Below are 12527 nucleotides of genomic sequence, written 5' to 3' on the forward strand. Positions count from 1 at the left end.
AAAGCATTCTTGCAAGGCGTTCAGCAAATGTAAAAAAACAGTCAAAAGAGAGGATTTGGGTGTGTGGGACCTGGCGCTTCCCCAGGGAGGCCCTTTCTGACCCATCTAGGTCAGTCCCCATTCCCTGCCCTCTGGGCATGAGTTTGATCTTCCATGGGGGGGGTGAGGCTGTGCTGTTACAAGCCATCTCCCCACTACCCCACAGGTTCGGACAGCCAGTTTCACTCATTACTGTAGTTTTTATGCTGCTATGCAGATGGACAAGCTCTTGTTATTGGAGACATTTAGACAGGAAGTTTTGGGAGAAATTATGGAAACTCAACTGCTGCTAAGAGGAAGTTGATGCAGCCCCCAAATGGGGAAGGAAGCTGGAGTCTAAGATGGGACTCTGTCACGTGGGGTTATTTCCTCTCTAACCAGAGAATGTGGACGTCAGGGAGGAGGTCCCTGGAACTGGCTTGCTAAGGAATGTCAGGGGAACAGCTGAGTCTGTTAAAAGAAACACCGGAGGAAGCAGTGGGGCTGGGACTTGCTGGAAACAGCAGCCGAACAGGCTGTTGACTCCACACTGGTGGCCGAAGGGCTACTGGGACAGGCTTGGATCAGGGGTACCACGGCTGGCTCCTGGATGGGGTTCTCTCCAAGGCAGCAACCAGTCCCCTCCAGACAATGCTTGGGGACAGCAGAGGAAGGCTGGAGCTGCCTCCCACAGTTGGTGTGAGCTGGCCCTGGGGTTCCTCTCTTTCCTCCCTCCATGCTCAAGTCTTGTCCTTCACCTCTGTGCTCAGAGCTGTCCCTCCTGGGCTGTAGCTATAAGCCCAGAAAAGAGAATGTCCCTGTCTCCTACAGCCAATCTGAGCTGGAGCCACCTTCCCGCGGGTTCTGGTTACAGGCAGACACTCAGGTGGCCAGTGGTTGCTGGAGGTGCCAGAGCGGGCGTGAGCTGCCCAGCACCCCAGACAAGACAGGCAGAGCCCTACTCTCTCTACCTAAGCTATCTGCATCCAGAGGACACCCTGATGAGCAATGGGAGGAGCTCTGAACTGCTACTGCGGCTGCCCAACCAAGGTACCAAACTGACTGAATGATCATTTAAAGGGCTGCTGCAGGGGAGGGCCTGGGACCCCTGCAGCCACACGGCTGGCTGCTCATAGTTTTCCTCCGAAAGTTGAACTCAAACCCAGTGCGCACAGGACACATGCTGCCTGCAGTGAGGAGGTCAGTGGGCAGATCTCTGTCTCAGCAACCAACCTTACTGTCCCCCTCTGCGGAGCCAGGACGCTCACAGACAGGAGACTCAGGCCCTGGGGAGCAAAGGGGCAGAGCCAACTGTCTTCCTCAGAGGCCCACCTGGCTGCCGGCTCTGCCCAACAGAGATGATCCCGCCTCTGGCAAGTGTGCCCAGGGTGGGGAGTGCCCTCTAGGGAGGCTGGAGGAGACCCATCCCCACGTCCAGCTGCCTGGGAAGCACTGGGCATGCATTCCCCACGCATTCTGGGTCCTGACCCCCCTGCCCCACGACCTGTCCTCACACAGTCCAACAGGCTCCCCACTCAGCAGGGCTGTCGGGGCTCTTCTTCCTGGGAAGAAAGCAGCCTGCCTGGGACAGCCATTCTGCCTCTCACCGGAGCCAGACCCTCTGGCCTCAGCTTCAGGGATTAAGGCCAGGCAGCCTCTTACTTGAGGTTAAGAGGCATTAGGAAGGGATGAGAAATTAAGCCCAGGCAGGAACCTTACAGGGACACGCACATACTTTCTGGTGGGTGGGTGGGTAGAGGGCAAGGTGAGTGTGGAGGGCTTTCTGCGATGGGTAGGGACCAGTCCCTCCCTCACTGCCCAGGAACAATGAGGGGTCTCCTGCAGCCAAGGCCAGGGCCTTAAGCCAAGGCATGCTCAACCAAGACCCAGAATCAGCGTCTCTGGCCTGTGAATGACATCCTCTGACCTGCCCCTCCAGCAGCAACATGGTGTTGCCCGAGCTCTCCTCCCTGTGCCCGCTTGCCTCTCAAGGACCCCCAAGGCACACGGCTCCTGCCTCCTGCCCTCTCTACGCAGAGCTCACCACAGGGCCAGAGTGCAGCTAACTGCCCTCCTTTGCTTAAAACCTATCACTGGTCCCCACAGCACACAATAAATGCAAGGGCCTGAGATCAGCCCACCATCCCTGTCAGCTCTTGAGGCCCCCAGGCTGCTGTCCACCTGTGAGGCCCCCTCTTCGCCTGCTGCCCCCGAGGCCCACCCCAGCCTCAGTGTGAATGGGCCTGAGGGCTCCACTCCAGTGCCCACTCAGGGCAGCCCCTGATGCCATGGGGAGGTTTGTGTATTTTCAGGGACTGTTTCTCCCTCCAGTACCGGTCTGTGTCCCATCTGCATCACAGTCACCTGGGGAGAGTTGCAAGAAGCACCACGGCTTGACCATTGCCCCAGATGACCTAGATGGGGCTCCACGGCGCAGGGGCAAGGGCTGAGACCCCACACCAGAGCGCGGGAACCTTATCTCACAAGGAAGGTCATGAGCTGAGGCCTGGAGAGGGAGGGGACCTGCCCAGAGCCACTAGGCAGGCCAGCTGGGCCCAAGGTGAATGACACCAGGCCTGGGCCAAATCCTGGCTCTGCTACCGACTCCCGAATGACCACCTGAGCCAGTGACCACCCCACTGAACCTTGGCCACCTGGGGTAAAACAGGTGTGGAAAGGATTCAACTCAGGTGCAGAGCAGGGCCTTGGCTGGAACCCAGTGCTCACAGGGTTCCACAGGCCCCTTCGCAGGAGGGGAACCAGGAAGAGGCCCAGCAAGGCAACAAAGCACTGGAGCCAGTCTCCTTGGAGGTGAGAAAGGACTGGCAGGCTTTTTGTTTAACCAGCTGAACTTTCCGCACCTTCCAATCAAAGGACTAGCTAAGACACCGAAATGGGGAAGGACCCTGTGCCAGGAGGGCCTCTGCTTCCCCACCTGCCCCTGCCCCCTGCCCGAGGCTGCGTGCAGACTGAGCTGGGTGCTGGCCAGAGAACCTGGGTCTCCCCCACTCACCATTACTGTGATTTCCTGTTTGGAGGGAGGCAGAGGGCTGCAGGTTGCTGCCCAAGGCTCCGTAACTGCGGTAGCTGTAGTTGAGGCCCCCGTTGACATAGACGGGGTCCTGGGAGTAGGAGGAGGCTGGCAGTGAGTAGGTGGAGTGGGTGATGGCTGCAGAATCCCTGGAGTGCTGTTTGTCCAGGGCTATGGGCTCGTCCTGCGTCGGGGGAGAGAGGTGCTAGGGAGCCACAGAGCAGCAAGCCCCGCCCACTGTCCTGGCCAGGGTGGTTGGAGACTGAGGCCTCAGGGATCCCAGGCCTCGGTGCTGCGGCTGGGACCCACGGGGCTCTGTTCCCTCTGCCTTGCCCAGGGCCTCACCCCTCGGCCCGCCTCTGGGGGGCAGATTTTATCTGTTCCTGGCCCAACTGAAAACACTCTCGGGGACTCTAGGCTCCAGGGGAAGTCTGGAATCCCGAGGTTTGCAGGGCCTTTGGGACTGGGCTCCTCTGAATTTCCCATGGCATCAGGGCTCCAAGCCCCTGTCTGAGGACCGCCCTCCCTACACTCTCACCCTGGCCACAGGGTCCACAGAGTGACTGCAGAGCCACCCCCGGCAGCGAGCAGGTACCTGGGAGGACTGGTAGATCTCCAGGCGCATCCTTTTGGCTGCTTTTCTCGTCTCGCTCTCACAGGCAGCTGCCAGGATGTTTTCTGCCATGGCTGAGGTCAGGTGGGGAGGCGTGGGTCTGGTCTGCAGGCAGATGGGGATGGGACCACTGTTTGCACAAAGACCCTCGTTCAAGGTAGGTGGCACAGGGAGGGGGGTTTGGGCTCTGAGGCCGGTATCTGCAGAGCAGTGCAACCTTTCCCTCAGTTTCCTGCTCTGTGGAACGGACCACAGTGCTTGAAACCAGGAGTACCCGGAGTGTGGGTGACGTGTCTGGCCAGGGGACACCCAGGGACCCCAGGGGAGTGCCTGGAGGCCGGTGGCCGTGTTGGGGGCTCACCATCTCCATGCCGTTCTTCTTCATGCGACGGCAGGACTTGAGGTACGTGCGGATGCGCTTACGGGCGCGTTCCTGGAACTCGGGGAACTGCCTGCTGCAGGACTCGATGATGGCCTGGATCTTCTCCTTGGGCTGCTTGGAGATGGGCACCATGCGGTCCAGGTTCTCATCCACAAACAGACGCACAAACATCTGTGGGAGACACAGGCCATGGGAAGGGCCGGCCCTACCCTGGCCAGCCTGCCACCCCCCCAAGCCCCCTGGCTCCGCTGCGCTGCACTCACGTTGAAGGCCTTGAGGCGCTCAGGGTCCACGCCCTCGGAATCGTTCATCCTGTCATTGTCCTCGTGGTCATCGTGGTCCTCGTCGTCATCGTCTGCTGCGGGGGCCCGGCCCACCGTCAGGTCCTCGGGGCAGCCACTGGCCTCCGTCTTGATGGAATCATAGCTCCCCGAGCTGTAGGGTGGGGACTGAGAGAGGACAGGGGCGAGGGTCAAGCCATGGGGGGTTGGGGGCCTCTGACGGTGAGCACACCTGGCTGCCACAGGAGCAACTGCAGCGGGGCCCTAGGCAATCACCTTCCCTCCCTGCTCCCTTCCCCGGTGAGCTGGGGACTGCCATGCTGCCACGCCTTCCCTTAACAGCCGTAGGGGGGCGTCCTGGAGCTGCTGAGTGCAGGGCGTTAGGGTTTATTCTAGCACTGCCCACACCAGGAGCGGCCACATCATGTGGGGGAAAGGCAGACAGTGAGAAGGTTCCCACCACCAACCAGCCTCTTCTGGTTGTGCTGAGATCTGTCCTGGCTTTGGCGTTTTCCTCCCTGATTCCCAGGGGACCACAAGCCTGAGCTGACAAGCCAGCTGTCAGGGGTGCAGAGGGAGTGGTGTCGGGGAAGAGGAGCAGATGGGCTGGGAGAAAGAGGGAACCAGCCGAGGCAACAGGTGCACTAGGCCAAGTGCATTCCCCAAGCTAGACAGCTGGGCTTCTCCTGTTCCTCTAGAAGTCACCATGAGCCCCAGTGCGGAGTGTGAGTGCAGAAAGGGGCAGGGGAGCAGGCCCAGCCCACTAGGCAGTCACCCCATCCTACAGCAAAGAAAGGACCCAGCCCTCTCCTCCCACCCTCCAGCTCCTGCTGGTAAAGCCCCTTCCCCCAACTCTCCTTGGGATGCATGTCCACACTTCCTCCTCCACCCGTTTTCACTCTGCATGGCTCAGTTCTCCCTCACCCCCAGCCCCTGCTCTGGGAAGGGTCTCTGATGACCACGGTCATTTGCCTTTTAGGAAGTTTATGCCTTTGTTGAGTCCTAACTTCACTCACTGGAACCCTAACAGTGCCCTGGGGATGCAGGTACTGCTCTCAAAGAGGTGGACATCCAGCAGGTGGTTGGACCCAGAAAACAAATAACCACACCCTATGACATGGTCACATGGTAGCAGGGCGGCAGGGGTGTTCACAGCTCTTGCTGATGAACAAACGGATGAAGGTGGACACTGGCACCTCATCCTGCAATTGCTGCCACCACCAGGCCTCCTGTGACTACACCCCAGGGGTTGGCCCTCCCTGGACCCATCTCTTGATCTACACATGGACTTTAAAAGGGGCAGGGACACCAAGGTCCCCTGGCCTCCTACTGGGTTGTTTCAGACTTAGACAAAGTTAAAGGCTCTCTTGGATCCTGAGTAAGTCATATTCCCAAGCTGCTCCTTAGCCAAATCCTCTGCCAGGGTCAGAGGAGACAGAGAAACTATAAGATATGAGCTGTTGGTGGTATTCATGCTCCCATCTCACTTGCTTGGCCCACACATGTGGCCTGAGGCCATGGTGGCAAACTCACCCTCTCCAGCTCAGCTCACTGCAGACAGCAGCTATGCCTGCCCCTTGGGCCCAGTCAAAGAAGGAAGGCTGTGCTCTCCATAGCCTGAGCACAGACATGCAGTGACAACTAAACACCCATCCATTTGCACAGAGCTATCCCATGAGACGCACCATCAGAGGCAAACACTGGCACCTACCCCACACCTTCTGTAGAAGAGAAACTGTCCCAGGGAGGGGAGGGACCCTGTGCAAGGGCACATGACTGGAGCCCATGGGTATAGGGCTCCAAGAAGACTCTTCTGGGCCCCTGGCCCTGGCAGGAGAAAATGCTCCAAGTGCTGCATTGCACCTTTGTGGGAAAATGCAGGAGAAAATGCTCATGTGCCCAGCGCTGCATTGCACCTCTGTGGGAAACCTCAGGGGCCCAAGAGGAGCTTGCAGAAGTGTGAGGTCCCAGAAAGCCAGGAGAGTGCCAAATGGTGGGGTCCCCTGCCCACCCTTCCCCAACCCCCACTCCCCCACCAGCCTGGTCAACTGAGTTTCACACATCCACATTCCTGAGGCCTCAAAGGCCTCACCCTTTTTCTGCACCATCTGTAAAGTGGGGACAGGCATGCAGAGTAGCCATCAAATATGAGGTCTTGGATCTCTATGCCAAATGCAGCCATTTGCTCCTGCTATTCTGTTCTGGGGCTGAGGGGAACAGGCCTCACATTACCCCACCAAGGCAGGGGCCATCCACCCTACTTCACAGATGGGGACACAGTGCAGAGGCATGAGGGCCTTGCTGGAGGTCACACACTGAGTGGTCTCCTGTTCCAGAGCCTCCCCAGGAAAATGATGGTAGAGTCGTCATGGTCACCACCCCGACTTGGTGGCCCAACTCGGTCACATACTGTTTCATTTCACCCTCACAAAACCCTGACACACACAGGAAGAAACAGGCTCACCGCTGAGGTGGGCCGGCAGCCCTCAGCCCCACACACCTCAGGGGTGGTTTTCACCCCATACTTGACGCGGCTCCTCAGTCCATCCGAGCTGCAGCCGTCCGAGGGGTAGGAAGGTGTGCCCAGTGCTGTGCCCTGCGGGAGCTTGTCGCACAGGTTGATGGGCTGATCCTCGGCGGTGGCGGTGAAGTCCATGGGGGCCACAGCACCGTTGCCGTTCATCTCGGGGAAGGAGGGGTCACCCTGCGTGCTGCTTGATGTGGACGGGTTCAGGGTGGAGGAGCCGTTGCCACTGCCACTCTCGGAGGAGGAATCGTCTGGAACAAGAGGCTTGGGTGTGAGGCCCCACCCAGCAGCTAGTGTCCCCTAAGGCCGCAGGGGGATTCATGGCCACAGCCGCCACAGGGCGTGCTTGCCCGCGTTGTTTTCATGAGCACCTCTGGGCAGGGGTGAGCACCGCTGTCCTCCTTAGAGAGGCTCCAAGAGGCCAGTCGTGTTCCACCCTGAAGTGGGGGCGGCCCCGGAGTGTGCAGGGCGTGGTGGTCTCCTGCACTCCACACTGACAAATGCCACATCCAGGCTCAAGGCAGGCTCAGCTTCAAGGGCCTGGGAGTGAGTGGTCGCAGCCTCAAGTCTGACCAGCTTGCTACATGCCAGAGGTCCCTAGATACCCCAGAGTCTGCTTGGGGCCAGGCCAGTAACCCCTCTTCCTCCAGCTCACCACTGCCTTGCCCCTGCACACCCACTCTTGCATCCCCCAACAGGCATCCAAATTTCTCCTTCCTCTGCCCGAGGAGGGCCAGATGCCTGCCTCCATTTGACATCCACAGGTACCACTTCTTCCAGCAAGCAGGCTCAGCCCAATCCTGGCAGTCTATGCACAGACACAGCGCCCCACAGATGGGGCCTCTGTGCATGGCCCTATGGACTTGGGCACCTGCGCGAGGGCTGCATAATCTGGGGTCCACATACCCTGCACCTTAATAGGCCATCCCTGCTTTCCCGAGGTGACAGCCCAACAAATCTCTGCCCAGGGCGCCCCCTGCTGCGGAGAGCGCAGCACTGCCTGGGGGATCCGGAAGGGCAAACTTTAATGGGCTAGTAGATATTTTCAGATAAATTCCAGGCCCTGTGACCCAACCAAGCGCCTGCCTCCTGCTTGACCAGCTGAGACGGCAGAGGCCGAAGCTACTCTCAAGCTCCCAGGGTCACTGTCAGGTGAGTACCGCGTGGTTGGCTGCGGCGCCCAGGTGCTGGCGGCTCTGCACCTGCACCCAGAGTGGGTGGGGGAGGTGCGGCCACAATGAGCCCAGACCACGACCCGGGCCGCTCCTTTCCTCAGGCCAGGGTCGCACAGGACCCACCCCCACCCTTCGAGCTGGAAGATTATGAAGATTTAGTCCCTGGTGCTGGGCATTGGGCACGCGCACCTCTGGAGCGTCCCCATGGCGACCGAGCGGCTCTAGTGCCCCAACCAATTGCTGGCTTCCCGGCTGCCCGGGGGCGGGGCCGGGCTGCCCATCAAGCAGCCGGGGCCCTGGGCAGAGGGGGATGGGAAAGGCCTCGGTGCAGCGGTACCCCTCCCCTCGGCTGCGCAGGTCCCCTGGGCCAGGCTGCCCCTCCTCCTCCTCCTCCTCCTCCGGGCAGCCACTGCTCCCTCCGCTCTCCTTCAGGACAGATCCAGGCTCTGTTCAAAGCCGCCTCACAGCAACCCCCTTGCTCAGCTACACCCCAGAATCCCCAGGCCAACGGCCCTGCTTCCTCTGGAACCTCACTGCCATCCCCTTCTCCTCTATCACGGATGGGTTGGTTTGCTCTGGACAGCACCTCTAGCAACCAACCTAGACGTTTGTGAAATGAATAAATTACCTGGCAATATTTACTGAGCACCTACTGCATGCTGCCCCATTCCATGCCTGGAAACAAAGTAGTGACTACAGCAGAGGGGGCAGCCCTCCTGGAGGACAGCTGTGCTTTACTGGAGCACAAGGAAAGTGAGCTTGGCTAAATGCCTGCCAACCTGCCCAACCACACCCATTCCTCCATTACCCCTCCTGCCTCCTCTCTGGCCTGCCCTCTCCAGCTCCCCCTGGGGCCCACCCCTGTCTCCACCCCACCCTGTTCCAGCCCCGGCCTAATCATCGCTCTGTTCCATAAGCTTTCCGTTCCCACAGCCCACTGCTGAGTAAGAGTCCAGGACCTGCCCAGTGTGTTCTCAGTCCCATGACCTCTGCACCCTCCCCCAAACCCAGGTCCCTTTACACTGGCCCCAGCGGGGCTCTACTGTCTGCCTGCCAGGTTGCTTCCAGAGCAGTAAATTTCAACCAACCTTCAAGGCCTGGCTCAGTGCTGCCTCCTCAGGGCGGGCCGCCTTCCTCTGCTGTCCTGAGGAGGAAGGTACAGCCCCGACCCCTGCTTGGTGCCCAGCCCTCCTGGGGATGCTTCATGCTTCCTTTACCTGGCACAGGATCAGTCCTGAGAGCTGCCCACCTCTCAGAGCAGGGCCTGTTGCCAAAGAAGCCCCAGCACCCAAGGTTTGGGAGCCTTTGCTTGAGCTGAGGAGCTGGAAGGCAAGGAAGATGATCACCCATACTGGCTGATCATCTGGGCTCCTAAGAACTCTGGCAGATGCCAGTTCTTCGCCCACCTTGCAGGTATGATTTCACATGCTGGCATCCTCCCCAACAGGCAACTTGCTTGACCTTGGAGGGCCTTGTCTTCACTCTCTGGAAGGAAGGGTTGCTAGGAGGGTCAATGGGCACCATGCCTGCCACATGGTGAGCCAAGTGTCACTGTGCCAGCACGGCCATCAGGCCCACGGCCTCCTGCAGTGCCACACCTTGCAGGGGCCTGGAGATAGCACCCCAACCGCCAATTTCCTGACCAGGTTTTATCCTGGGAAGACAGTCCCCCTGCCTTGTGCCTCCCCAGACTTAAGCATGCAGGAGACTCGGGCGCTTGCAGCCCCTCCCAGCTCAGAAGCCCTGCGCAGCAGCCCAGACTTGTGAGCTGCCAGCACCCCCCAGGACCGTGCACCTGGGCTGCCTAGCCAGGGAGCCACACGGACTGGCTCCAATGGTAGCACCTCCCCACCTCCACTACTCAGAGGCCACTCAGTCTAGGAAGGGAAGTGGCTGGGCAAATGGGACCATGAGACACCAGGAGCCTGGCCTTGTGTGGCCAAAATTCTAGAAGAAACTGGAAATCTGCACCATTATGTAAATATTCAGATTTTAAAATAATGGTGACTTACATCTTTTACATTTTGAAAAACCTTGACAGATAAATTAAAAAACAAAACATGGTCTTTCCATGCAATGGAATATTAGTCAGCCATAAAAAGGAATGAAGTGCTGACACATACTACGACAGGGATTGTGCGAAGTGTGGTAAGCCAGAAATCATGACAGGACACAGTGAATGAGTCCACTTACACACAGCATCTAGAATAGGTACATTCACAGAGACAAAGTATGTTAGGGGTTACCAGGGGCTTGCGGGGGAGGGTGGGGGTGGGGGTCACTGCTTCACGGACAGAGTTTCTGTTTAGGATGATGAAAACTCTTTGGGATATAATGGTGCTGGCTGTACAACATTGTCCATGTACTTAATGCTGCTGAGCTGTACTCTTAAAAATGGCTAAAATGGCAATGTTTATGTCATAGTATTTACCACAAAAAATCCCCCCAAACAGAACCAAAGCCTTGAGCAAGCCAGTGGCCCCGGTTCACAAGCTCTGCTTGCTCCCACCCCGTTCACCCCGGGGCAGAGCCTCTCCTGCCTCCACACCGCACCAGGGCAGCTCAGCCACACACACAACGCCCACATCAGGGGCACAGAAGAGTCCCAAGAGCCTGAGCCCCCAGGCTTGCTGCTCAGCCTGCGGCTAACCAACCATCTGCCCGCACAGCCCACCCCAGAGCCCCGGCTCACGGGGCTGCCTACGGCTCAGGTCTGCTTTTTGCCAACTAGGGAGGCCAGACTGCCGAGGGGCTGTGCAGTGCATGGACATGACTGGAAGATGCCACTTCACCTCCTTGAGTTTCCTTTCAAAATGGGTGTCATGCCAGTAAAACAGGGCTTTTAAGGAGCACACAATACCTGGTATAGAGTAGGCACTAAAAAATAGCTGGTTCCCTGCACCCCACACTTCCTCACTCGTAATGCACCTACTTCCCACACATTTCATTCCTGGACTGGAATGTGGGCTTCTGGGGGCCCCTCAGAACCCAGCCTGGAGCCAGACCTGAGGGGGGCAGGAGGGAGATGGCAGCGCCTGGAAGACGCCGTCCTGCCCTCATCCCTTTCTTCCTTGAACACTGTGTGTCAGGCCCACATGGGGCACTGGGGTGGTCACTGTCCTAGTGAGCAAGGACTCAAACCTGAGGGTCCTAGAGGAGACCGGGTTCCAAAAGGAGTGCTGCGAGCTCTCTGGCCCTTGATTCATTGATTCATGCTCCCCCTCTTCTGGGAAGCCCTCTCTGACTGCAGAGCCCCTTCTCTGCAGGACTCATCCTATGAGGGTGTGACTAGGGTCAGCACTGTGTGGGAGGGAGAATGGGATGGAAGGCTTTTGGGAAGAAGTAGCCCATGGAGGAAGCCGCAAAAGACAACACTTAGAAGGCCTTGGGGTGAGCACCGAAGTCCCCTTGGCCCACAGGGGCAGAGGTGCTGCTCGGGCAGCTGCACCTGTCCACTGGCACATGCCCTCACCACAGCCCCATGGACTCAGTTCGAACTCCCAAGGGGAAGTCAGGCTTCCCTCCCGAGGGCACACCAGGCCTCCAGCAGCCCCTGGCTGTCACCCGACTCGCTGTGCTCTGCCCCTTTGCATTTGCTGTTCCCTCTCCTCACAACACTGTCCCCAGCTCTCTGGTGCATTCCCTCCCCTCCAGTGCTCAGCTTAAATAAAGGTCACCTTCTCAGTAAGACCTGTCCCTGTCTAGCACCCTGTGCCAGTCTGATGTACTGACCCCTTTGCTCCGCCCCCACTTCACCCGGTATGCTGCCCTAGCTCTTGGGCGGGCTGGGCCCAGGTTGTTCCCACCTCTCCAGACACCACACCGCTCCCTCTGGCGAGAGCACTCGGTCTTCTAGAGCGAGCACATGCCCCAGGCAGCCCGCACAGCCCATCACAGCAATCGGGGAGAAGCACCTGACCAAGCTGGACCCACGCACGGCAGTCCTGGGGCTTTTGCTGAAATGATTGGGAAGAAGTGCTCTCTCCCAAGGGGCTGCTGAGTCCTCTCAGCAGGGAGACCCACACTTGGAAGGCAGGGCTGCCAGGCCGGCACAGACAGATCCCCCGAAATCCACCTGTGCCTAAAGCCAAACAAGGCCCTAAACTTTTTGATTATGAGCGCCATTGATTTGCTTCCTGCTGAAGCTAGTTGGAGGCAGGCTTGCATCACGTGTGTCTGCTTTGGTCTCTGAGCAATCCCCAGTCCTCCCCCTGGGAGCGACCCAGGGACACAGCCCAAGCCAGGCTCTCTCCTCACTGTGGCCCGCCACAGACAGCACCCAGGCCCATCCCTCTGGCTCAGCCCTGAAGGGGCTGGCAGGCGCAGGGCAGGCCGGCTCCCCCAGTGCCCAGCACAGCACCCAGCCTAGGGAGCGGCCAGCCTGTCATGAAGGAAGAAGGAACAGGGAGAAACCTCAGCATCCCAGGCTGAGGCAAGCTGGGTCCCGAACCGTTCCTAATTCTTTTCTCCTCCAAACCTTCCCCCAAAAATGTGATTTAA

The 12527-nt window shown here is 58.9% G+C and overlaps 1 protein-coding gene across 3 annotated transcripts in view; it reads right to left on the reverse strand.

Annotated features, from left to right (window-relative positions):
• Positions 1 to 12527, reverse strand: part of NOL4L (nucleolar protein 4 like) — a 120510-nt gene that overhangs the window by 4809 nt on the left and 103174 nt on the right. For 2 of the 3 annotated variants that reach the window (XR_005032509.2, XM_036924710.2), the window contains exons 6-10: positions 6790 to 7103; positions 4308 to 4493; positions 4024 to 4215; positions 3645 to 3767; positions 3032 to 3233 (exon numbers count right to left, since the gene is read on the reverse strand). Coding sequence is in view for 2 of the 3 variants with exons in the window: in XM_036924710.2 (XP_036780605.1) it covers positions 3032 to 3233; positions 3645 to 3767; positions 4024 to 4215; positions 4308 to 4493; positions 6790 to 7103 (1017 nt within the window). In the remaining variant the exon portion in view is untranslated. The remainder of the gene's footprint in view (positions 1 to 3031; positions 3234 to 3644; positions 3768 to 4023; positions 4216 to 4307; positions 4494 to 6789; positions 7104 to 12527) is intronic. The other variant, XM_036924712.2, reaches the window with a different exon arrangement.

The sequence above is a fragment of the Manis pentadactyla genome, chromosome 5 (genome assembly GCF_030020395.1).
Source record: "Manis pentadactyla isolate mManPen7 chromosome 5, mManPen7.hap1, whole genome shotgun sequence".
Lineage (NCBI taxonomy): Eukaryota > Metazoa > Chordata > Mammalia > Pholidota > Manidae > Manis > Manis pentadactyla.